The sequence below is a fragment of the Rhinoraja longicauda genome, chromosome 21 (assembly GCF_053455715.1).
Source record: "Rhinoraja longicauda isolate Sanriku21f chromosome 21, sRhiLon1.1, whole genome shotgun sequence".
NCBI classification, from domain to species: domain Eukaryota; kingdom Metazoa; phylum Chordata; class Chondrichthyes; order Rajiformes; family Arhynchobatidae; genus Rhinoraja; species Rhinoraja longicauda.
The window spans coordinates 6,112,062-6,138,365 of NC_135973.1; the positions used below are offsets into that span (position 1 = coordinate 6,112,062).

The following is a 26,304-nucleotide window of genomic DNA, read 5'->3' on the forward strand; positions in this document are numbered from 1 at the left end:
TGTTGTATCTCTAAACTAAACTATTGATAATCTCATTAATCAGTAATAGTCCTCTGCTGGGAGCATAGTTACAACTCAAAGTGTTCGGTGTTTATTGTGATTCTAGAAAATAGGATTAATTTCACCTTTGCACTCACTGGTTTCATTCTGGGAAGTTGGATAGTAACAGGCATTTATTCATACAAAGTCGAGGCAGCATCACTAAAGTGCATTGCAAACTGCAGCTCAGTCCCGATGGGATTGACATTTACTGGCTCCTGAGAGCAAATATCCATTAGTATGGATATGATGAAGGCAGCAGACAGTAATCCTCATTGGAATCTTTCTTTATTAGGTAAAATGCCCAAACTGCACGACCAGCAGGATTTAGAGTGCAGTACTAAGGGCCAGATAAGCAATCAAATTATTTTTAGAAATGATGTTCACATACAGAGTAAAAGTCAGGCAACCTTGGTCTAATAATTCCTTCCACCGACAAATTATTTTCCTGGCCCAAACTATATTTTCATCTTCTCCATTTCTTGTGAATGATAGTTTCTTGCTGGGATCCATATTTACAGGAGGCACACACCCTCAGCCATTCAACAGCCTTAGTGTTAACAAGTTATTCAGCTTCAATTCTGATTGTCATGTATTTTTCTGTACAAGATCACTGAACACGGGGTGGCATAGTTTTGCAGCTGGTAGAGCTGCTGCCTCACAGCGCCGGAGAACTGGGTTTGATCCTGACTGTGGGTGGTGACTGTGTGGAGTTTGCACATTCTCCCTGTGACTGCGTGTGTTTTCTCTGGGTGCTCCTCCCACATCCCAAAGACATGCAGGATTGTAGGTTAATTGGCCTCTAAATTGCCCCTAGTGTGTAGAGAGTGGATGTGAAAAAGGGATAACATAGAACTTGTGTTCTATGTTTGGCATGGACTCACAGGCAACTTCTTGCTTTCAGTTTGAAAACCCTCACCACTTTTCTAAAACCTTTTGATATTCAATTTGTAACTGTTAAAGTAAAGAAATCGCTCTCAAAAATTGAACTGCGTCTTTCAGGGTTCTTTTCACAGACACATTGCTTGATTTTTATTGCTTACTAAAAATAACAGGGGAAACAGAGTCAGTTGCATAATTGAGGACTGATCTAATGTTGGTTGTTACTGAAAAGGAATTAATTCAAAATGACCTGTTCTATCAAACATATTAACCAATGACAGACACAAAGTGCTGGAGTAACTCAGCGGGTCAGGCAGAACCTCTGGAACAAAAGGATGGGTAATGTTTTGGGTTGGGACCCAACTTCAGACACGAAGAAGTCCCGACCCAAAACGTCACCCATCTTTTTTCTCCAGAGATGTTGCCTGACCCATTGAATTACTCCCGCACTTTGTGTCTAGCTTTGATATAAACCAGCATCTGCAGTTCTTTGTTTCTATATTAACCAATGAGCCAGACATCATTTATTTTCTCCTGCAACTTTCTAAAATAAAAGTTCATTCCCAGGTGTGGTTGTAGTGGACGTTTTTTTGTTTTTGCCCGAACTTGGCTGCCCAGGTAGATGGTGAAATAGGTGTGCATTTCAGAGGGCAGTTCAGCGCCAACCATTTTGGTGTGAGAATGGAGTCACCAAAATAAGCTTTGAGGAATGAAAATCCAATCGGTTTTATTAAAAATTGTTTTCCTCTTACTACAACTTCACTTCTTCATTAATTACTTCGCCTCAAGAAATTATGGCCAGTTTCCATTGCTGAATTAGGAGCCAGTTAAATATTTAATGACAATGTTATTATAAACAGCCCTCGATTTCCCAGCATATTTTAAAACCAAATTCTCGCAGTGGAATTTGAACCCATGCTCTTCCTTTTATTAGCCCAAGATTAATGACCCTGCAGCAAAGCCTTTATTTCTTCAGGACAAGCATAACGATTACAGGCTGCCCATGTGAAATACAGATCTTGGGGCAGCACCGTGGCGCCCCAGTACAGTTGCTGCCTTACAGCACCGGAGCACAAGGTTTGATCCTGACTACGGATGCGGTTTCTACGTTCTCCCTGTGACGGCATGGGTTTTCTCCAGGTGCTCTGATTTCCTCCCACATTCCAAAGACGTGTGGGTTTTTAGGTTAATTAGCTTTGGTAAGTTGTAAAATTGTCCCGCGTGTGTAGGATAGTGTTAGTGTACGGGGTGATTCCTGGTCGCCATGGACTCGGTGGGCCAAAGTGTCTGTTTCTACTTAATTACCGACCACAGACACTGTTCTTTATAGAACCTCCTTAAGAACTTCCTGAAGAAGGGTTTCAACCCAAAACACCGCCCATCAACTTCTTCCACAAATGCTGCCTGACAATTGCTGTTTTACTCAAGATTCCACCCAGCACCTGCAGTTCCTTATGTCTCCTTGATAGCCTTTCTCCGTCATTTTTATCTAACTTGCCTCATAATACCAGTGTATAAGTCACCTCATTTCATGTACTTGTCACATACTGTCCGCACTGGAAAGAAATTTCTCCAGAATGCCCATTGGATTTATTAGTGAGCATCATTCATTAGTGTCTATTCACATTAGATGATGTAAACTATCATCATTTGCATTTACACAAACAAACCTTTGATTAAGTCATCCCTCAGCCTTCTCTTTGCTGATTCATTTGACAGAAGATTCTCGTATAATCAAACATCAACGAACACTCAAAAACATACCATTATTTATCAAAAGGACAATACGTTACCTCTGCCAAAAAAAGATAAATCTGCCCTATTTTTCTCCTGTAGTAAGCATTTCAAATCAGCAGGGAAACAACTGATAAGTGGGCCTGTCAGTTGCTGCCCCAAATCTATCACGTTTTGGAAAATTCAAAGCAGTATTTATAACCAAAGTTGCTTTCAACCAAAGTTGCTTTCAACCAAAGAATTATGCCATTAATCCATTAAGGCCAAAGAGTTGATTTAATTGGGAACCATCATCAAATGTTAACAAGCTATTTAGACACGATGGTGACGCGATGTCGGTGTCAAAGGAGATCAGAAAATGCATGAAGTTTAAAACTCGGTTCTTGTTTTATTTAGAAGATAGACACAAAAAGCTGGAGTACCTCAACGGGTCAGGCAGTATCTTTGTAGAAAAGGAATAGGTGACGTTTCGGGTCGAGACCCTTCTTCGGACAGATTCAGGGGAGAGGGAAATGAGAGATATGAAAAAGACACATAGAACAAATTAATAAAAGATATGCAAAAAGACAGATCAAAGCCAAAACCAATGATCAAGGAAAGGTGGAGCTCACTATGGTCCATTGTTGGCTGCAGGAAAGGTAGGGGATGCAAGGGTTACTTGAACTTAGAGAAATCAATATTCATACCACTGGGTTGTAAGCTTCCGAAGGAAAAAATAGTTAAAAATAGTCATGTAGAATGCAATTGCCCTTTTGGTCCATCATCACTGAACCAGCCTTTCCAGAGATATTACTATTGTCAGGACCTAAGGCCATGGAAAGGTTAGGGCAAAGCTCGGACTATCACTTGGAGCTCTTAGCTGGATCTTAGGATCTTATACACATCAGGTGATCTTGGATGTTTATAAATTATGAGGGGGATAGGGTGAATGCACAGAGTCTTTTACCCAGGGTAAGGGAATCAAGAACCATAGGACATATGTTTAAGGTGAGAAGGGAAAGATGTAATGCAAACCTGAGGGTCAACTTTTTCCTCTCGGGTATATGGAACTAGCTGCCAGAGAAGGAAGCTAAGGCAGATAGTATAAAATAATTTAAAAGACACTTGGACAGGTACATGGATAGGAAAGATTTGAGAAGGATATGTACCAAATGCGGACAAATAGGTCCAGCTTAGATGGGGCATTTTGGTCGACATGGACAAGTTGGGCCCATTTCCGTACTGTATGATTCTAATATGAATGTCAGATCTCACTGCATGACATCTAAATTCAAATGGACAGAAAAGTTAGTTCAACAGGAGAGAGACTGTGAAAACGCAATGTCACCATTGCCCAAGGTCTGAATTGCCGAACTACATCTCAAGACTCACCGGTCGCAATTTTGGAGAGAGGATATCGAGCAGAAGGCAAAGGATCTCTGAGACGAACGCCTTCAGTGTGAGGCGACTGCGGATGGCAGGGCTGATTTCTCCGACCATGGACGTCAGCAGGTTCTGCATCTGACCCTGTTTAGCCCGAGCCTGTGGAAGCAGAAGGAAAACGGTGCTACATTAAAACCAACTAAACCAGTCCTTTCCACAGTGAACTAAATCATTCTCTTCATAGAAACATAGAAAATAGGTGTAAGTGCAGGAGTAGGCTATTTGGCCCTTCGAGCCAGCACCGCCATTCAATATGATCATGGCTAATCATCCGAAATCAGTACCTTGTTCTGTTTTCTTCCCATATCCCTCAATTCCATTAGCCTTAAGAACTATATCTAACTCTCTCTTGAAAACATCCAGTGAATTGGCCTCAACTGCCTTCTACGGCAGAGAATTCCACAGATTCACAACTCTCTGGATGAAAAGGGTTTTCCTCATCTCAGTCTTAAATGGCCTACCCCTTATTCGTAAACTGTGACCCCCTGGTTCTGGACTCCCCCAACATGGGGAACATTTTTACTGCATCTAGCCTGTCCAATCCCTTAAGCATTTTATGTTTATGTAAGATCCCCTTTCATCCTTCTAAATTCCAGTGCATATAAGCCCAGTCGACCCATTCTTTCATCATTATTTCATCACGGTGGTTCATAAATGAATAGAAACTGGTGCCACTTCTGCTAATGAAACTGGTGCCATTTCTGCTAACAGGTAAATGAACAGAAACTGGTGCCATTTCTGCTAATGATCTATGACAGAAACACAAAAGGTATTCAATGGAGTGGCGAGGCACCTTCTGCAGTGCAGTGAAGCACTTTGCAGTTGACCTGGGTTGAAAGCTGACCTCAGTGCTGTCTGAGTGGAGTTTGCATGTTCTCCTTGTGACTTCCTCAGCTTTCCTTACACAAACCAAATTAAACAACACGGTAGATAAATTGGCCATTGTAAATTGACCCGAGTGTGTAAACAAATGGCCGAATTCCATGGGGGAGATGGTGATAATGTGGGAAATTGTTTTTTGAAGATTGGACTGGGCTGCATTCACAACTCTGCAATTGTTTGTAGTCTTGGGCAGAGCAGATGCCAAGCAATAAACCATTCAGTTAAAAATTTGGGATTGGTCGGATGCGTGACGATTATCGAACATTCACCAAGCAGATCTTATTTAGTTTAGTTTAGAGATACAGAGTGGAAACAGGCCCTTCAGCCCACTAAGTCCAGCCCGAACAGCGTTCACCCCCGTACACAAACCTACACACACTAGGGGAAATTTTAGAACTTACTGAAGCCAATTAACCCAGAAAAACCCCAAGCAGTGACAGGGAGAACATACAAACTCCGTACAGACAGCATCCAGGATCAAACCTGGGTCTCTGGCGCTGTAAAGCAGCAACTCTACCATACTTCCACTGTGCCACCCCAAATAGATCGGTCTTCTTAGTCTAGATTAGTATAGAAGAAATCCATACATTGAGTTAATGTACACAAGGATTTCCCTCACCTCATAGTGGCTGCTTGGATAGGAAATCCTGGCAACGTTGGTGGCAGCAAAGAGCATGTGAAAGGCGACGGGAAGGAATGGAAGATACCGCATCAGCTGGAAGTTCTGCATGCCCATCACTTTCTCGTTCAGGATGTCTGTAAACTCCAGCCACTCCAAAGCCAGGCAGACTCCACTGAACGAGGGGTCCTTAAACCTCATGTGCAGGAAATTGTCGTACAAACCCTGTGACACAAGCAAGGTAACGATTTATTACTGAAACATTGAACACTTCCGACAAAGGAGAACACACATATCGGAGGTTCATATGTGAAAGGAGCAGAATTAGGTTATTCGGCCCATCAAATCTACCCCACCATTCAATCATAGCTGATCTCTTTACCTCTCAACCCCATTCTCCATGGACAAGATGGGCCGAAGGTTTGTTGCCAATTCTGGAAAACATGGACAGGTGATGTTTCAAGTCGGGACGCGCCTTCACACCAAGTACATGCTCTTCAGAATGTTCATCGGGATTTTCTCCCCCCTCAGCACTAAAACGATAAACGTTACCAATTACTGGAAAAGTTGTTTACCTGAGTGATCTTCTCGTGCTCTCCTGTGGAGGTGGAGAGGTGAAGGATGTGATTAAATCTTTGTGCCGCTGCGCTGATTGGAGTCCTTGCAACGGTGTTGAGAGGGTCCTGGTCACCATCGGTCCACATTTCACTCCGCGAGCTACCTTCCTGACTGATCCGCTTCCTAATAGCAGAAAAACCCAAGCACGCGTTCACTCCAATACAGTCAGAGCTGGCACCTGTCACAACAGCAATACAAATAACGCCATCTGTCAGCTATTCTGTTACCTTTGAAGTTTTGGGAGTTGAAAGATTTCTTGCCAGACAGAGAATAGGCTTTTGTTCTGGTCTTTCAGTCCTATCGTAGTGGTCCGAATCATCTTCATACTCAGTTCTTTTGTCCCTCTTCCATGGAGGAACTACAAATGCAATGCAGAAATACAAGCAATAACAGTGACAGCATGAGATGATACTTAATTTATAAAAAACCCCATAGATCTGAAGCAGTAAGGTGTTGGGGTAACTCAGCGGGTCAGGCAACATATCTGCAAAAAGGGAATAGGTGAGGTTCTGGGTCGAGACCCTTCTTCAGATTGAGAGTCGGGGGAAGGGAAACGAGGGATATCTCGTCCTATATCTCTTGTTTCTCTTTCTCCTGACTCAGTCTGAAAAAGGGTCTCAACCCGAAACGTCACCTATTCCTTTTCTCCAGAGATATTGCCTGGCCAGTTGAGTTACTCCAGCTTTTTGCGTCTATCCCTAGTTCTAATTTAAGTTTATCATTGCTATGTGCTATTTAATGAAATCAGATAATACTATATGTATATACAATTAAGCCAAACTCAAGTAGAATAGGTAGAGTGAAAGGAACGATAAAGTGCAGAACCTATACTTCTCTGGATTGTACCATGACAGTTCCTGAGACAAAGTCCACAATGAGGTAAAGGAAAATCAGAGTATACAATGGGACCAGAGTAGACGGGCAAAGACTTCAACATGGACGTGGTGGGCCAAAGGGCCTGTTTGTGTGCTGTATGACCAAGATTCAATAATTTGCCTGTAAAGATTATTTTAATGCAAGGCCAAAGAATTTGAAATGATGGAGGCCAGATAGCAATAAAGAGCGAGAAACAGTGTTTCAGGTCAGTCTCAGGTTGAATAGTGAAAGGCCTGGATACAGTGGATGTGGAGAGGACGTTTCCACTAGTGGGAGAGTCCAGGACCAGAGGCTGTAGCCTCAGAATAAAAGGACGTACCTTTAGAAAGGATGGAGGAATTTATTTAGTTAGAGGGTGATGATGAATCTTCGGAATTCATTGCCACAGAAGGCTGCGGAGGCCATCAATGGATATTTTTTACAGTGGAGATTGATAGGTTCTTGATTGGTAAGGGTGTCTGGGGTAATGGGGAGAAAGCAGGAGAATGGGGTTGAGAAGGGAAAGAGAGATCAGCCATGATTGAATGGCAGAGTAGACTCGATGGGCCAAATGGCCTAATTCTGCTCCAAGAACAAGATATTTCATTAGAACTCGATTTATGCCACTTTCAACGTCTATATACTTTTTGCTTTTTGTTCCCTTGTAAACGCAGGTAATTTCGCCCAATGCTAACAGTCTGGCAGGTGCAGGTTCTGAAGAAAATTAGTGCAAAGCAATAAATGGACTGGGAATTGAGATCTCACGGTTGGAGTTCCAGGAATCGGTTAAGTGAAATCGTTTTCCTTCTGCAAAATTTATCCGATTGATCATTTAAAGAATCATAGACAGACCTTGCCCAAAGTGGATAGCATCAGCCTTTGGACCGCACTCACAGGGTTTATGCACAGCACTTATTATTTGCTTTTTAAAATATTAATTTGATGTACAGATCAATGAGGGATGCTTCCTCTGCTTGTTCCTAGGCTTCTAATACTGCAGTGGGAGGCACAACCTCCGGAATAAAACAGCAAAGGAAACAGTTTGCTAATTGTAGTACGGCACCACTCAGTAACCAAGAAGATATCAGTTCCCAAATGTGAAAAGAAACCACAGACAAGTGGGCCCATTAACCAGAAATAGAGTCATAGTGTGTGGAAACAGGCCCTTCGGTCCAAACTAGTCCACACTGACCAACATGTCCCATTGACACTAGTCCCACCTGCCTGCGTTTGGCTCGTTTGGCTCATTTTCCTCTAAACCTATCCTATCCTTGTACCTGTCTAATTGCTTCTTAAAAGTTGCAATAGTCCCTGCCTTAACTACCATCTCTGGCAGGTCATTCCATACACCCACCACCCTCAGATTCCTATCGAAACTTTCCCCCTTCACCTTAAACTTATACCCCGTGGTTCTCGATTCCGCTACCCTGTGCATTTACCTGATCTATTCCTCTCATGATTTTATACACCTCTATAAAATCACCCCTCATCCTCCTGCACTCCAGGGAATAGAACCCCAGCCTGCTCAACCTCTCCCTTTCGCACAGACCAAGTCCTAGCAACATCCTTATAAAACTTCTCAGTACCCTTTCCAACTTGGTAACATCTTTCCTATCAGTCAAATAGGAATCGCCAAAGGGGAAAAGGTCATGAAATTGTACTGATCAGAACAATGAATGGCATCAATCAGAAGGTATAGTTAATAACTATTCGTGGCAAAATAAATTCTGCCATTCAGTTAGATGCTTGTCAAACAATCAATTCAGCATCATACCTGTAATGTGTTCACACACGAACGTATGTCATTTTCAGCTTTGTCACACAGACTCATGAGAATTCCTTGGTCTGCCTTCATTCCTTTTTTATTGGCAATCTATCATGAGGACAGTAAAAAAAAGTGCAATTATTCCTAAAATAAAAGCCAAACTTCTAACATCAAATTGCATTTTTCCCATCTCTCAATCGGCAGAAACTTTGTGAAGATATAAAAAATAACCAGTTGATCTCATAGAATTTATGAGAGTCCAACCATCGGTAAGAGGGAATAGACTTTTACTTTAGACTTTAAACAGCGCGGGAACAGGCCTTTCGGCCCACCGAGTCTGCTCCGACCAGTGATCACCCCGTACACTACCACTCTCCTACACACGAGGGACAATTTACAAATTTAACGGAGACAATTAACCTACAAACCTATACGTCTTTGGAGTGCGGGAGAATACTGGAGCACCTGGAGAAAACCCATGCGGTCACAGGGAGGACGTACAAACTCCATATAGATAGCACCCATAGTCAGGATTGAACCCGGGTCTTTGGTGTTGTAAACAATGTACAACCAGATTGATCCCTGGGATGGCAGGACTTTCATATGAAGAAAGACTGGATACACTAGGCTTATACTCGCTGGAATTTAGAAGACTGAGGGGGGATCTTATAGAAACATATAAAATTCTTAAGGGGTTGGAGACCTTAGGTCGGGCGAAAGCTTGGCGCAGAAACCCCTTACAGATAATGGCGACCACGAAGGGACACTGGCAGCAGGACGATAGTGTACCAGAAAAGGATTTTAAAACTAGGGATGTAATGGACGAGCGCTTTGCGGACTATGTTTTTAGCAAGGTGAATATCACCAAACAATGGATGTGTGGTTTGTTAGAGGACAAGCGCCCACTGGATGCAGCGATCCAGTGGACGGCCAGTAAAGCCCACAAGAAATCTGTAGAAAAGGCGGTCTGGCTGACCTGCTATAAAAAGCAGGTCCAGCTTTTGGACCGCGTGGTTGTGGCACAGGCAGCCCAGATCAGGGACCTTCAGGAGGAGGTAGAGGAGAAGGCTGCGGGTGGGAACCAATTGATTGAGGCTCTGGACTCTTTAAACAAGGAGCGCCGGGTCGTGACCAACCGCCACGAGGCCAGGGTAGAGCTGATGGAGTGCCAGATCACTGAGGCCATGCGCAGTAAGGGCAAGCTCAGGGAGCAGTGTGCTTCCCTGAGCCGCCAGCTGGAGACCCAGGAAGAGAACCTCAAGGGGGTTAGGGCAGCCTACAAAATGGTTTTGGAGGACAGGTCGGAAGGGGCCGACCACGAGGCCTGCCTGCAGGAGATAGAGGGTCTGCGGAGTGCTTTAAATAAAGTAAAAGGGCTGGTCTATCTAATGAACCCCCCAGCGAGCCAGTCGCTGGCGGTTGCGAAGGTCCCGGTTCCGGTCCCCAGAAAGACCGTGGTGGCTTCGGCCCCCAGACTCCACAATTCCCCTAGCTACGAGGCATCCTGGGAAAGGGGTAGTGTAGGGGAGAGAGAGAGAGGGGAGCTCCCGGTCGAGGACTCGGCACCGGCGCCCATGTGCCCGGTCCTGGAAACCAGACGGGGACCCACCGCGCTGAATGGGGACGCCGGACCCATTCAGAGCGAGATCGTGGTGCCCCACAGCTCCCAGCAGTTAAGAGCTATGATTGGGCATGTAATGAAATAGTTCGAATCAGGGGACCCTTCGCTGTATTTTAGGGAGATCGAGCAATCCGCCGCAATCAACGGTTGCGACGAGGGAGAACGGGCAAAATTGTTGCTGTTCTCCCTGGACAGCTCGATCCTCCAATGCCTCTCAGATGAGAGTAAAAGAGGGACCAGGACCAGGACCTACGATCTCCTACGGGACGAGATCCTGGAAGTTTTGGGGATGGGCGATGAGGGTCCATTTGCCCGATTGGGGAAGACCCTCCAGATGGAGGGAGAACCCCCAAAGGTTTTTGCGGCGCGACTGTGGTCAGTATACCAGAGCAGTTGCCCGCACGTCCCCGCGCGGGATGTCCTGGTCAGGAATGGGAGAGCCCAGTGGTTCCGATGTTTGGTGTCAAACAGCCTGGCGGCCGTCAGGGAGCAGGCGAAAGCCTGGTTTGATCCCACAAATAGCACGGAGGAGGCGGTTTTGGACCGTCTCATGGTAGGGTATAGTAACACCCGGAGCACGTCTACCCGACTCGTAAAAGGGAAGGTGCACGTGGCTACTGCACCGGTCCAAAAGGAGTGGCGACAGGAAGGTAACCCTACCGCACAATCCAAGTGTTTCAGGTGTGGTAAGGTGGGACACTGGCGGAAGGATTGCAGGGCCCACACCAAGGAAGATAGGGTTGGCACCACCCAGCGCGCCGAGGTCCCAGTTAAGCCCGAGATTATTGAAACAATGATCGAGGTGATGCGGTCCCTCATGGCCGCACAGGGGAAGGTGGCAGTCGCTACCGGCTCCCCGGGTGCGGGGGGGGGGCACTGGACATTCCCCAATGACATCAGCCCGCGCAGCCTGCCTACCTGTGTCCTCTCCGCTACGATGCGTGGAAGAGGCCGCTTGTGGAGATGGTAGTGGAGAGGCAAAGGGGCAATTATCTGTTGGACACGGGGGCTTCATGCACCGTGGTCCACACAGAGGAACCCTTTGACTCTCCCCTGTCCACGGGGGTCCCTTTTGCACTGGCGGGGTTCACAGGGAAGGAACAGGCTGGTGCGCGTTCCATCCCGCTGTCCATTCACTTGGGAGCACTCCGCACCACATTGGAGTGTATCCTGATGAAGTGGACAGAAGGGGGTGGGAAGGGGATTAGGGGAAAAGAGGGGAAAGGGACTCTGTGCACCATGAAGCCGTCCGAGGGTTACGACCTCGAGCGCATGGTGGCGGAGGTCCCGGCCGAACTGCAAGAGTGTGTGGGGAACAACCTGAACGCGTTTGCGACCCACAAACACGATTGTGGTAGGGTAGGTAGTTATAAGCCTGGAGCACAGGGGTCAAGCACAGGGGCCAGCCCTGTGAGTGGGGACTCACAGCCAAGGATGAGGCAGGTTGCCTGCATGAGGGGGCAGGACATTCTCCAGGAATGGAGAGTCTCGCGTTTTGGGTGGGATTCAGACGAGGAAGAGCCTGATCAGCTCGACCAGGGGCTGGATCCCATTACGGAGGAGTCGGAGTCGGAGGGGGACGACAGTAACGTCCCCAACTCAAGCACCAGGAAGGTGGGGGTAGCGGGCGGAGGCTCACCACCTGTAGGTACAGGCAGGGTGAGGCCGGATGCTGCGGGTATACCCAGCACCAAGGGGGCAGAGCTGGATGAGGAGGGGCCAGGGTCGGCAGCTGCGGGGAGTACCCGAGCTGCAGCACGGCAGGAACCGGTCCTCAGCCAGGCTGTCCAGGGGGCAGTGCCTAAGGTGACTCTCCGTAGGTCTAGTAGGGAACCCCAACCTAGAAAGTTTTGGCCAGAGGTCAATCACGCCCCGAGGTACGGGAGCCAAGTGAGGAGGAGGGAGCTAGCGTTTCAGAGGAGGTTTAGCCCCCGACAGGCAGCGACAGGCTGCGGAGGATCAAAGGTGGGAGACAGTGTGGTGCAGCCGCAGGAGACGAACCGCTGCAGCCCTGACAGGGATTATCTGAGCCGCCCTGGGAAGGAGGCGCTGTATTATATTTTAGAATAGATAAGGATGTATTTTAGATACGGATAAGTATTTTAGATAAGGATAAGCAATTTAGATAAGTTTGTGGGGATAGTTTAGAGTTTAGATAAAGTTGATACGTCCAGGATGCAGGTGTGGGGTGCGAGCTGGGGGTCAAGAGACCCGCCCGCAGGGGCATTAACAAAGCTAAGCGCTCCCCAAGAGGCTGGCTGTACCATATTTTTTATCTATTTTCTGGAGTGGAAGGAGGCACTCGTATGGTGGATCGTTGCCACGGCGATCGGATGTTGGTGGGCCTATCGGGGCCGCACCAAGGACATCATTGTCTACGGCTGGTCCGGGGACACGGCTCCCATAGCGACCGATGGGATTGGAAGGAGATAAGCGGAAGAGACCGCAGTTCACTTTCATGAAGGCCGGTGGCCGGGGTGGCTGGGGTCGAACTCTTCAGACTATTCCAGCGCCTCAGGTTTTGCTTATCGGGACACTTCGTTATTGTGCCCGAGAGTCAAGATCATCGCCCAAAGAGTAAGCGCCACCGTTGGCAAAAGGATCTGCCTGGAATGCACGGGGAAGGTCCCCACGAGCAGGCGGTGGTGGCTGAGGAAAACGAGCAGGACGATGGCCAACTCCACTGTTGAGTGGGAGAGACTTAACAACGACACTCACAGAACTATTTCTGGGACTAATGAACAGTTGAGTGTGTGTTGGGACAAATGGTGGGAACCGGATGAGGGGATTTATATGTGTATGTGGGGTTCGAGGTATCGTAGCCCCACGGGCAACAGCATATTTTTCCAGAGACAGTGGCAGGATGACGGTAAGGGGATGAGGTGGGATGTTAGCTCGCGGGCTTGTGGGGTCCCCCTTTCCCCGATAAACGCCACTGAACTCATCACACGACCACGCACAACACCTCCCACAGTTCCGCTGGCAGTAGCACAGGAGGGTGAGTGCCCTAAAACCACACAGTCATGGGAATAGTGGTGCGGATGCCAGTGTTGAGCAAGACGACAAGGCCTGCACCGGTGTACAGGGTGGAGAACATTGGAGTCATTCAGGGGGGAGCCCATATTCGCTACGCAGCGGTCCCACCGTACGTCATCCGCTGGGAGCAGTCGATGACGGGTACTGACCTCTCGGGGTGTCGGAGCCGGGGAGCACATATCATATTGTGTCCTCAGCACTTGAATGCCTTTTCGGAACAGCAGTGCGGGTTCAGGACTGCTGGCGCGAAGCCTATGAATTGTACCATGGAGGCAATGGCACAGAGCCATGTGCCCCCACAGGTGGCATACATAGGGGGTGGTACCTATTGTGTTACCACTGCAGCGCAGTACTATCGACACGGACAGCACGGTTCATGTCCGGTGAGACAGCAACTTCTGTTTTAAACCCAGGGCAGAGGTTCAAGTGGCACAGCAGCGAATTGTCCCCATTCCTGAACCCTCCACGGTCCACCTATCTGTACAGGAAAACTTCACCGACCTGCAGCGATTTGTAGCGCATTTCGGGTACGCCATTCCCCCTCTCCCCGAACATCTCACAACCCTGTTAAAGGCAGTCGCCGTATCACAAAGGCACTTTTACACCCTGGAGCAAAAGACAGTAGAGATTGGGTCCGAAATATTGGACATTGTGATTCCACCATGGTGGGACCTGTTCACCAATATCGAGGTCCCGTCTTGGGTTAGGATAGCGTCACACGCATTAGTTGTGGTACAAGCAGGGATAGTATTATATTTATTACGTGTAAAATGTAAAAAAGGGCAGCACCTAAATAACCGAGTATATCAAGGAGAATGGAGAGACCGTTACGTGCGGGTGGGCGAGCAGGATGGGCGGCACGGTGGCGCAACGGTAGAGTTGCTACTTTACAGCGAATGCAGCGCCGGAGACTCAGGTTCGATCCTGACTACGGGTGCTGTACTGTAAGGAGTTTGTACGTTCTCCCCGTGACCTGCGTGGGTTTTCTCCGAGATCTTCGGTTTCCTCCCACACTCCAAAGACGTACAGGTATGTAGGTTAATTGACTGGGTAAATGTAAAAATTGTCCCTAGTGTGTGTAGGATAGTGTTAGTGTGCGGGGATCGCTGGGCGGCGCGGACACGGTGGGCCGAAAAGGCCTGTTTCCGCGCTGTATCTGAAATAAAATAATAATAAATAGGACCCAGCCGCAAGCTGCTAGGAGGACGGGCCCCCTCCGCACCGAGTGAACTGTGTTTTGCATTGTCCTTTTTCAAAATTGTATAAAGAATGATTGTGTTGAAGGAATGTAAAAAAAAAAGTATCGTTTTGCTGTTGTGTTGTTTTCATGTCCTACATTAAAGCTGACACCAGTAGGAGGATGGCGGAGGCATCGGCCTGGGACAAGGTGTAGGTGTATATGTCTGACATGAAAATGTAAATGATTGTAATATAGTTTTGCCCGGGACACGGGCAGTAAAGGTCAGCCTAAAAGATGGGGACTGTACGTTCGCAATGGAACACTAGTTAGTTAAAACCTCAGGGGTCTGGATGTGGAGAATCGGGAAAACATTGCTCAACCACATTATTTAATTGATTCGATAAGCTGGGGTTATGCAAATCAACAGGAGGGACTGTAAGATTTGAGAAGTTTTCCCTCATTCTGCAAGCAACACCAAACTAAAGAGCTGCAGTTTGGACATTTTAAACGGGAGACTGGGGCTGATAGCGGAGAAAGGCTGCGGTCAGTTTACCAAGGGATGTCACAATCCGTGGGTCCTAAGATGGCCGCAGGACCTCGTGACCAGCCACAAAAGCAAAAACCTTACAGCCCAGTCTCTAGGTTTCTGCAAAGCCACGGCCAGAACAATGGATGGATATTGGCCATGCAGAAACCTGCAAAACCAGGTCGAAGTCCAGACACTGGGGCGCTGACATCAGCATACTCACAATGCCGCAAGCCGACCTACACAGTTAATCTCGTTAAGGGGGCACAATAGCCCATAGAAAACTACCTGGTAGGTGATGGGAAACCAGTTAAACACATCGCCTCGCAACGAAATAACAATTAACACCGTCTGGCCATCCCCGGTACCCCCGGACATAACGCAGATCAGAGAGAAAACTCAATACATATCTTTTAAACAAAGAGATCCCGAGATCTGGCGGGAGATAGGACGGGTAACTGGCCACGACTTTTGGGTTTTAAACTCAAGAAGAAATACTGCAAGAAAACCTGCAAGGAACGCAAGCCAGGAGGAAGACGAAAAGACAGGCAAGAAAGACACGCTCGCAGCAGGGACAGCAACGCTCACAACGACTGGCCAGGAACGCTCGCAGCAGGGACAGCAACGCTCACAACGACTGGCCAGGAACGCAAGAAATGGAAGGAAGAAACTCAGGGGACAAGCACGACCCTCACGGAAATCAGCGGAGAAGCAGCACGAACAGCCAGTAACCCCAGTAATAGCCCCATGGTGAGCATGTACCCCGATCCTGCACATCCTGGACATAGTTTTAGTGTAGAGGGGAGGGTGTTTTGAATAAACGTGGGTGTGTAAATGAATATGTGTTGGTCATGTTTGCGATGTGTCGTACGTTCCCCATCTTACACCCAAGAAATGTCTAGTAGAACTGTGTCTAAGTATTTGTGTGGTTATGCATATGTCGTTTAGAACTGTGTCTAAGTATTCGTGTAGTTGTGCATATGTCTAATAGAACTGTGTATAAGTATTCAAGGACAATAGTCCCAAGCGCTCAATAAAAACCTTTCCCATTTAAACCCTGGTCTTCAAATCTGGTCTGGTTGAATTTTTCTGCACTATAAACGCTCCTGCATCTAAGTCCAGTGTCTAGAACCATAAGGGGTGAGTGGGTCGAACCACTCACGGGGAACCAGTGTGCGCGGCCTGGTCAAGGGATCAGAGCAAGGCACGGGGACCTTAGGTCGGGCGAAAGCTCGGCGCAGAAACCCCTTACAGGGGGATCTTACAGAAACATATAAAATTCTTAAGGGGTTGGAGAGGCTAGATGTGGGAAGATTGTTCCCGATGTTGGGGAAGTCCAGAACCAGGGGTCACAGCTTAAGGATAAGGGGGAAGTCTTTTAGGACCGAGATGAGAAAACATTTCTTCACACAGAGAGTGGTGAGTCTGTGGAATTCTCTGCCACAGAAGGTAGTTGAGGCCAGTTCATTGGCTATATTTAAGAGGGAGTTAGTTGTGGCCCTTGTGGCTAAAGGGATCAGGGGGTATGGAGAGAAGGCAGGTACAGGTTACTGAGCTGGATGATCAGCCATGATCATATTGAATGGTGGTGCAGGATCGAAGGGCCGAATGGCCTACTCCTGCACCTATTTTCTATGTTTCTATGTAAGGCAGATCTACCACTTTGCCGCCCCTTATTTTGGCAAGGAATAGCTTGCCAAGGATTCCCATGTGGGGAAGGGGTCAGTAAGTGAGGAACAAGTTACAATATGCTGTGGAGAAGGTCTGCTTCTGTGGAAGTTGATTAGAAATGGAATTACAAGACTCCAGCTCCAAGTCTTGGACTCTTGCTCCTGCATCTCCGCAGAATAATTCTTCAAAGGATCAGATGTACAAACAGAGTGTGATATGGGTTAAAGTTAGCTGAAGGGTCCCATTTAACAACTCTTGCTGCTTTTCAGTTCCATTCAAAAATCAATTAAACTTTTTTTTCAAATCACCAAAGATGAAAAACAGCCCACCTATTCACCATCATCTGGTTTGCTGAAGCACACTTGCGACCTAACCTGACACTGCCCAGCAGCCAGCTAGATTTAATGGGGAGCAGCCAGGATTTCCCAGGGCTCAGATGACGCATCAGCTGAATAGACAGGAGCAACCTGACTCGGCAACTCTCTGCAGCAACTCTCTGTCAAAATATAGAAGCAAGGGACTACGGATGTGGGTTTATCAAGGAAAGACACAAAGTGCTGGAGTAACTCAGCGGGTCAGGCAGCATCCCCTGGAGAACATGGATAGGCGACGTTTCGGGTTGGGACGATAAAGGTTTCATCAAGCTTGAAAGGGTGCAGAGAAGATTTACGAGGATGTTACCAGGACTCAAGAGACTGAGCTATAGGGAGAAGTTGAGCAGGCTAAGACTCTATTCCTTGGAGTGCAGGAGGATATGGGTAAGTTGGGCCACGCTGTATCACTCTATGACCCGCTGAGTTACTCCAGCATTTTGTGTCTCCCCAGTACACCTGGGTCATTGGATATGGCCCCTTCGCTGCCAGCATTACTTCCCTCCCCCTCCCCTCCAAACTAACCAGATCTCCTGCCCCCTTCTCCCCCATCACTTCAACCCTTTCAAATCACAATCTCCACCAACCACTGCCGGTCCTGTGAGGTTCCAGCCCATCTTCCTATTCAAAAGAAAACATTTGCTGTAAGATTTGACAAGATACCCGGGTGCATGTTTGCCACTCTCAGTGAACAATAGACTTTTCTGATCCATGTCCACGCATTACAACGCGTGTTTACCTGGCCCAGTTTTGTCCGCTCTATATTCTAAGCCAATTAAGGACAGAGATGTCAACCAATTCCACTTTAGCTCCTCCAAATGTACTTACTCTTCATAAGATCATAAATTATTGGAGCAGAATTAGGCTATTCCTGCCCATCGAGTCTGCTCTGCCATTCGATCATGGCTGATCTATCTTTTCCTCTCGACCCCAGTCTCCTCCTGTCTCCTTATATCCCCAAACACCTTTAATAATCACACCTCAACACCGAACAAATGGAAACACAGGAAAAATTGTTAACTTATCCATCCTATTAACATAAACAGGCAGAACCTTTTTACTCCAGGGTGGAAATGTCAAAGACTAGAGGCCATAGCTTTAAGGTAAGAGGGCAAAGTTTAAAGGATATCTGCGGACATTTAAAAAAAAACTGAGAGCGTGATGGGTGCCTGAAACGCACTGTCAAGGGTGGTGATAGAGGCAGATGTGATAGTGGTGTTTAAGAAGCTTTCGGATAGGTACATGGATATGCAGGGAACGAAGGGGTGTAGACCATATGTAGGCTGAGAAGATTAGTTTATCTTGGCTCAATGTCGCCGTAGACATTGTGGGCCTGCTCCTGTGCTGTTGTGATCAATATATCCCATTTCCACATTCTTTATCCATTCTTAAAAGGCTGGTTTAAGTGAGCACTGCATTTTCAGCAAGCTGCTTTTCCCAGTTGCTTGGACCCTTTGGCCTTGTACTAACCTCATTCAGCCTTTGTACGAGCCTGGAGGGAAGAGTTGGAGGGAAGACCAACGTGAAAGCTTGCTGCCTCAGCTGTCTCAGAGAAGGTACATACCTGTCAGCAAAGAAAATCGGACAGTTACATTCATCATAGTGATTCAGGTGAGTGTATAGTGGTATTACATTTTTTTTTAAAGCAAACTGCAATAAGGAACAGCACTGCTTTCTTCCATTAAAAAAAGAAAAAAATACATTTACTTAATGCTTTTGGTAACAGTAGGGCTGTCCAGAAGTCACTAGGCAATGGATTAGATTCGGGAAGGAAGTGCTGCAGGCATAAAGCAACACAATAATAACCAGACAATGCTTTGTTACCATGATCTGAGAATGATTATTGGACATTTTGCTGAAGAGAGCTACACCTTTCCCCTATAATCAATATCATGGGATCATTTACATCTTCCAAGAGGTATTAGGATCTCTCTGGAACATCTCAAGAACAGTCCAGCTTCTGCAGGGTGTTAGGGTGGTGCAGCTGGTAGCGAAAGGCCTATTTCCAAGCTGTATCTCTAAACTAAACCAACAATGGAGTGGCACTCACTTAGTACTTACTGGAGCATTGGCCTAGATTGTCAGTTCAAGTCCCAGGAGTGAGACTTATTCACAAAACCAGACCTCCCAACATTTGATTTTACAAATTCAGAATTTTGATGTCCAAAATTCAGAATATCGCACGTAATGCAACTTTTTGGCAAAAAAATGTATGCAAGCCAAATGTGCTACATTCACGTGTGAAAAACGACTATTATTTCCAACAGTCTGTAGTTCTTGGACTACATGTACAATGTCAGGCCTATCATATTCTATTATAGAAAGGTTATTGAACAGAAATACTTTTTACACCAAAGAAAAAAAAAATTGTTTTGTTTTTTCTATTTTGCTTTTTCCTTACACATCCCAATTCTCTTGGTATTGAATAAAAGAACAATGGTCATAAAATGTATGACTAAGTTATGAAGAGTTTCATTTAAAACTGCACATACCTAATTTAATTGAAGACGTACTTGCTCCAGTGGTCTTCAACAGCAAACCACAACGGTCCATGTCCCCCCCCAACCCTACCCCCCACCGCCCTCCCCCACTACTCCACCCCACCCCCCCTGGGGGAGGAAGGCAGGAAAATGAGATTAGAAGGCAGAAATCAGCCATGATTGAATGGCAGAGTAGAATTTACTAGAACGGTTTACAAAGGTTTACCAGGCAAATGAAATGCCTGCTGGCTTGAAGTGTAAACTTTCCACATTATCGCATCAGAAAGCAATATGCAGGAATCTTGTCAGGAACAGCTATACTAACTGATCATTGCAGATACAGATGATTGGCCTCCATAAAATTCCTCTCTCCTTTTTCTTCTTCTTTCCTGCACCCATGGGCGTTTCAGCCTCCTTCCCGGCTTTACGGTTAACGAGACTCAGGAGGGTGTTGATTGCAGCCTGGCAAAGAAAAGAAAAATAAGAATTCAACTCCATACTTTCCAGCCAGGAGACCTGGAGGTTGCATGGAGATCAGCTCTGACCTTGAGCAGGGGCACAAGCAGGTTCTGCTGCAATACAACCACCCCAATGGTCTCTCAAAACCAACAAATTCGCTTAAGAGGAGTTTTTAAAAATGTACTAATTCACGGGATGTGATCACTGCCGGCAGTGCCAGTCTTTATTGTACATTATTATCTGTAGTGAATCCAGTGATTTATCGAACACACTATCTGTCCCCTTAACTGAGGTTCTAAAACTTTTTCAACCCCATTTAGAATTTAGTCTTTAAAATTGAGATACAGGGCATTAACAGGCCCTTCGGTCCGCGACAGCAAGCAATCACCCCGTACACTGGCACCATCCCACACACTGTTGACAATTTACACAAGTCAATTAACCTAAAAACCTGCACATCTTTGGAGTGTGGGAGGAAACAGGAGCAACCAAAGAAAACCCACACGGTCAGAGGGAAAACGTACCAACTCCGTACAAACAGCACCCCTAATCAGTCTCGAACCTGGGTCTTTGGTGCTGTAAAGCAGCAACTATACCACTGCGCAACTGTGCAGCACTTTAACCATCTTAGACCAACGACTTACAGTGGGAGCACCATCAATTTCATCAATGATCAGGCAGTTTGGTTTTTCGTTGGCTCCGAGCACAGATTTCATTTGGGTGGCACTTTCAATCCTGGTTTTGAATATCTCAGGACTTCGGTCATCACTGTAGAGGACATAAGTACCATTACTGCATGACAAAACATAAATAATTTGATATGAAACTCGGCTCACCATTTTACAATCTGCAAATTGGCCTCCTCGCCGCTTAGGTTTAGCTTTATTATTGTCACGTGTTACAAGGTAGTGAAAGTTTTGTTTTGTATGCTATCCTAACTGATTAGATACACCATACACAAATACAATCAATGTCGAAACAAGGAACTGCAGACGCTGGTTTCACAAGGAAAGACACAAACTGTTGGAGTAACTCAGCGGGTCAGGCAGCATCCCTGGAGAACATGGATAGTGGATGTTGGGTCAGGGCTCTTCTTCAGAAGAAGAGTTCTGACCAGAAACCTGAATAGGCAAACATTGTACTCACTAAGTCACCACAAACACCCAATAGAAAATATTTATTTGCTATTAATCCACTACGAGCAGTTTGCAATGGAGAAAGAATGAACAACACGTCAGGAATGAGACAAACATAAAGGAATAACAGAACACAAAATGCTGGAGTAACTCAGCGGGGCATCTCTGGAAAACATGTTGTTGAGGAAATTACTCATCCTATTTGCAAATAGAATTTCTATAATTGCTGGTATTTCCACTACAATTCTAAAGTAACTTTTTACAGAAGCATAGCACAAAATTCTGGAACTCAGCGGTTCAGGCAGCATCGTCACCGCTTTCTGAACCCGGAGAGGGGGGGGACTGCCATGAGGGAGGAGGGAGAACAAAGGGGGACCAGGTGTGGGGGTACTTTGTAACTTTGTTAGCGCCCTTTATGGGAGACTATTTGCACACCTTGGGTATGCAAGCAAAATATTTCACTGTGACTAGTCACATGTGACAATAAAGTATTCAATTCAAAATTTGCTTACGATTCCTGCATTCACAGCTCCTCGCGTCTCCATTTTACAGGAAAGCGTTAAATTCCTCATTCTCACCTTGCGTTCATCTCCACCACATTGTACCCAGCGTGGTTTGCAATGACATGAGCCAATGTTGTTTTTCCCAGACCTGGAGGCCCACTCAACAGCGCTACCTAGAGGCAGGAAAAGGAACGGCTGATAAAACTTTTTTGACACTGAAATAGATGAACATTAAGCAAAAGTCCATTGATCATCAATAGTCAATTTTATTTGTCACATACACATAAATGTGCAGTGAAATGAAAGATCACCCACAGTCCAACAATAAGAGCAATAAAAATAAGCAATAACACACACAATCATAAACCAACACCAAACAAAAAGAAACATCCATCACAGTGAGTCTCCTCCAGTCACCTCCTCACTGTGATGGAAGGCCAGAATGTCTTTTCTCTTCCCCTGCCGTCTTCTCCCGCGGTCAGTCCCGTGGCCTATTTCAGGCCGCGCCGGACGGTGAAAGGTCCGCGGTGGGCCGACCCAAGCCCCCCGATTCGGGGCGGGCAAAGACGCTGCTGCTGCCGGAGCTCCCGATGTCGGCCCCCACCCAGGGAAGGGCCTGCGAGCTTCCGATATCCACGCGGCCCACGGCCGCAGCTTCCGAAGGCGAGTCGCGGCCGCTCCCGCAGCGCCACTACAGCCTCCGAAGGCAGCCAGCTCCGCAGATGGTAAGTCCGGTCCGCGGGCTCTGCGAACCATAGCCCAGGTGGTCCCAGGTGGAGGCCGCCAGCTCCAGGTGTTTGGCCGATGGTAGGCCGCAACAGGAACAGAGACACGGAAGAGACAATTTTACAGCCCACCACATAGTACATAACCACAAAAAACACTACATCATATCTAAACACTACAATTAAGACAAAAAACACAAAAGACAAACGGACTGCAGGCAAGCCGCAGCTGCTAGGGCAGCACAGGTTAGCTGGTTATCCATAATATGTAGCAAAACTTCATGTCATAGGAGCAAAATCAGGCCATTCTGCCCATCGAGTCTACTCTGCCATTCAATCATGGCTGATCTCTCCTCTCAACCCCTTTTCCTGCTTTCTCCCCGTAACCTTTGACAACCGTACTAATCAAGAACCTGTTAATCTCTGCTTTAAAAATACCCAATGACTTGGCCTTTACTGCCGTCTGTGGCAATGAATTCCACAGATTCACCACCCTTTCACTAAAGCAATTGTGTTCTTTTATTCTGAGACTGTGCCCTCTGGTCCTTGACTCCCCCACTAGCGGAAACATCCTCCCCACATCTACTCTACCCAGGCCTTTCACTATTTTGCGAGTTTCCAGGACCCCCTCATCATCATTCTAAACTCCAGTGCCACCAAACGCTCATCAGATGTTAACCTAATCATCCCTGGGATCATTCTCATAAACCTCCTCTGGACCCTCTCCAACGCCAGCACATCCCTCCTCAGATATGAGGGTCCCAAACTGCTCACAATATTCCAAATGCAGTCTGACCAGTTCCTTATCAAGCCTCAGCTTTACATCCCCGTTTTTATATTCTAGTCCTCTCAGTACTTCGGTATTTAACTCTTCAATACTAAATATCCGTGCCCCAAGTTCATATAAGGCGAGCAGATAAAATGAAAGGACTTGTACCGGCTGTGTTGCACCATTTACAAGCCTAGATGAATCATAAGCAAACTTGAATTAAATACTTTATTGTCACAAGTGAAGTTACTCATTTATGTATTTATTGTTTTTAAGATTACAGACAATACCATCAGAATGCACAAATCCATTTAAATATTCATGTTTATTCCAAAGAGGCATCAGATTTTCTGGTCACCCCTGCACACTTGTTTAAAAAAAAATTAAATGGCTTAGTACTCGATGTCCAGTTACCTTGCACTTCGGCCTGCTGTGTGCATCTAGTTCAGCATCCAGCATCTCCTCAGTAATCTGTGCCTTGGTTTTCCATTTGTTCTGCTGCTGCTGTTGCGGGTATGACTGTTTCAGAGACGAATGCTTGTCCATCACTGGTTTGCTTTTCCTCACAGTCTTTTCTCGGCCAAAGACTACAGTGTCCCACAATTTCAACCACTTCAGCAGGCAGCGATTGGTGTACTGCAATGACAAACAGGCCCTTAGAACATGAAGAAAAGTCAGTTTGATAAACCAAGCTCCACACAGGTGTATGAGCAAAAGAAAAAAATGCTGCTAAAGGATGAGTCATTAAGTCATACCACATGGAAGCAGGCCCTTCGACCCAACTTGCTCATGCTGACCAAGATGCCCCTTCCACACTAGTCCAATCTGCCTGTAATTGGGCCCATATCCCTCTAAACCTTTCTTATCCATGTACCAGCCCATACTTTAACTATATTCCACTACACATATGCCCAGTTGAGGTTCTGTGAATGGTGCTTTTGGTCTTGTTAAATATTACAGGTTCAAGCCAGTACGAGATATGCGAGGCAAGTTTGTTTGTTTTTAAATCACAGAACGTGGCGGGTTCTCTGTTAAGTTTACTGAAAACCTGAAAGTGTAATCTGGATTGACACACCTGTACACTACCAAGGCACAGGATAGTCAAATCCTGGAGCTTTAAACGTAAGAAAAAAAAGTCCCTTGGCATTAATTTATGCCGAAGAACCTCTCCCAGCAATCCTAGTTTCATACAATTACCATCACTTCATAGCACAGAAGGATTAGCTGAGACTCTGCAACATTACTTACATCATCACTGAGCAGCTCTGTGTATTGCCTTGGAGTGAATTTATCTACCCACAGAGAGCTGGAATTAATTTCATCAACTGCTTCATCTTCAACTACTGCTGTTTCTTCCTCTTCATCCACCTCACCAAACTCCTTGTCAACCTGACTTTAAGAATAAAACAAAAATCAAGAGAACAGAAAGAGAAAGGAAATACTTAACGGGGTTTGGTTGTGAAATAGATGTATTTATAACTCGTTATCACCTAGCCCACAGTCAATCATGGACCGTTTCCTTGATCATCATTACTTTTTTGCACCTTTCATTTATTTGTTCTATTTCTCTCGAAATCACCGCCTATATCCCTCGTTTCCCTTTCCTCTGACTTGAAGGGTCTCAACCAGACATCACCCAATCTTTTTCTCCACAGATGCTGCCTGAACAGCTGACCTACTCCAGCTTTATGTGTCTATCTTCTATTTTGATATTCATTTTGACTGATGCATATTCCAAAAGTCAGTACAGCATTTTCCTAGTGAATCAATTAAGTTGCTGATCTATATCTCTTTCAATGAGTGAACCTGGGATGATGCAGTTGGTAGAGCTGCTGTCTCACAGCGCCAAAAACTCAGGTTCGATCCTGACTACAGGTGCTGTCTGTGTGGAGTTTGTACGTTCTCCCTGTGGCCGCATGGGTTGCATCCGGATGCTCTGGTTTCCTCCCACATCCCAAAGACGTGCAGGTTTGTTGGTTAATTGGCCTCTGCAAATTATCCCCTATGTGTAGGGCAGGGATGTAAAAGTGGGATAACACAGAACTAGTGTGAACAGGTGATCGAAGGTCAGCATGAACGTGGTGGACCGAAGGGCCTGTTTCCAAGCTGTACCTTTCAACCACAGATCTGTGTTGTTTGTCAACCATTTCCACCAAGTGTGGCACTTCAGCAATGGAATTTAGCATTTTCATTATTATTTATCTAATACCAGCTTGAATATTTCCCCACTTCTTCCCCGGATTTGTTGCTATTTCTTATAGAGTACTTGTACGCACATAACAAATAGCTTAGGGAAAGCACATCCAAAATGCTTGTTTTTGTCATGGTACCCAGACTTACCTACTCAGCATCTCACTCAGCCTCTGAGATTCCTCTATCACCCGTCGACGGTGCTAGATAAACACAAAGATCAACAAGGAAAAATTTAGCCATGGGGAATCATGCATTGAGAAATACTTGTTTATATGTCTAACTAACTCAACTCCCAAACACAATTAAATAGAAACAGCGAGACACAAAGAACTGCAGATGCTGGTTTACAAATCCCCCCCCCCCCACAAAGTGCTGGAGTAACTCAGTGGGCCAAGCAGCATCTCTGGAGGACATGGATAGGTAACATTCAGACTATCCAGAGTCTGAAGAAGGGTCCCCACGCAAAACGTCACCCATGCATGTCTCTCTTCCACAGATGCTATCTGACCTGCTGAGTTGCTCCAGCACATTGATTTTTTTTAAACTAGATACTGCATTGGGTGCATAAATCAAATTTAACTAGAAATCAAATATCTTAAATGAATAATTGTAGTTAACAATTCAAAAGATAACAGTAAGTTTTTAATTGTCTTTTAATATCTTATTTCAACTTCAGTAGGTGTTGATGGAGGAGGACGGGAAATGATGGGTCAAAATTGATGGTGAGGGAAAGATAGAGGAAGAGGGAAATTTTGGAAAGGGGCGAAGGAACCATCACTGGGAGGCTGAAGAAGGGTCCCGACCTGAAACCTCACCAG

General features: G+C 46.1%; 1 protein-coding gene across 1 annotated transcript in view; it reads right to left on the minus strand.

Annotated features, from left to right (window-relative positions):
- chtf18 (CTF18, chromosome transmission fidelity factor 18 homolog (S. cerevisiae)) overlaps window positions 1-26,304 on the minus strand; it is a 67,123-nt gene that overhangs the window by 31,731 nt on the left and 9,088 nt on the right. Inside the window, exons 6-17 of the mRNA XM_078417653.1 lie at window positions 25,634-25,686; window positions 24,542-24,686; window positions 23,708-23,929; window positions 21,875-21,972; window positions 20,805-20,928; window positions 20,027-20,163; window positions 18,692-18,785; window positions 8,826-8,924; window positions 6,424-6,554; window positions 6,154-6,319; window positions 5,579-5,803; window positions 4,027-4,176 (exon numbers count right to left, since the gene is read on the minus strand). Of these exons, the coding sequence (XP_078273779.1) occupies window positions 4,027-4,176; window positions 5,579-5,803; window positions 6,154-6,319; window positions 6,424-6,554; window positions 8,826-8,924; window positions 18,692-18,785; window positions 20,027-20,163; window positions 20,805-20,928; window positions 21,875-21,972; window positions 23,708-23,929; window positions 24,542-24,686; window positions 25,634-25,686 (1,644 nt within the window). The remainder of the gene's footprint in view (window positions 1-4,026; window positions 4,177-5,578; window positions 5,804-6,153; window positions 6,320-6,423; window positions 6,555-8,825; window positions 8,925-18,691; window positions 18,786-20,026; window positions 20,164-20,804; window positions 20,929-21,874; window positions 21,973-23,707; window positions 23,930-24,541; window positions 24,687-25,633; window positions 25,687-26,304) is intronic.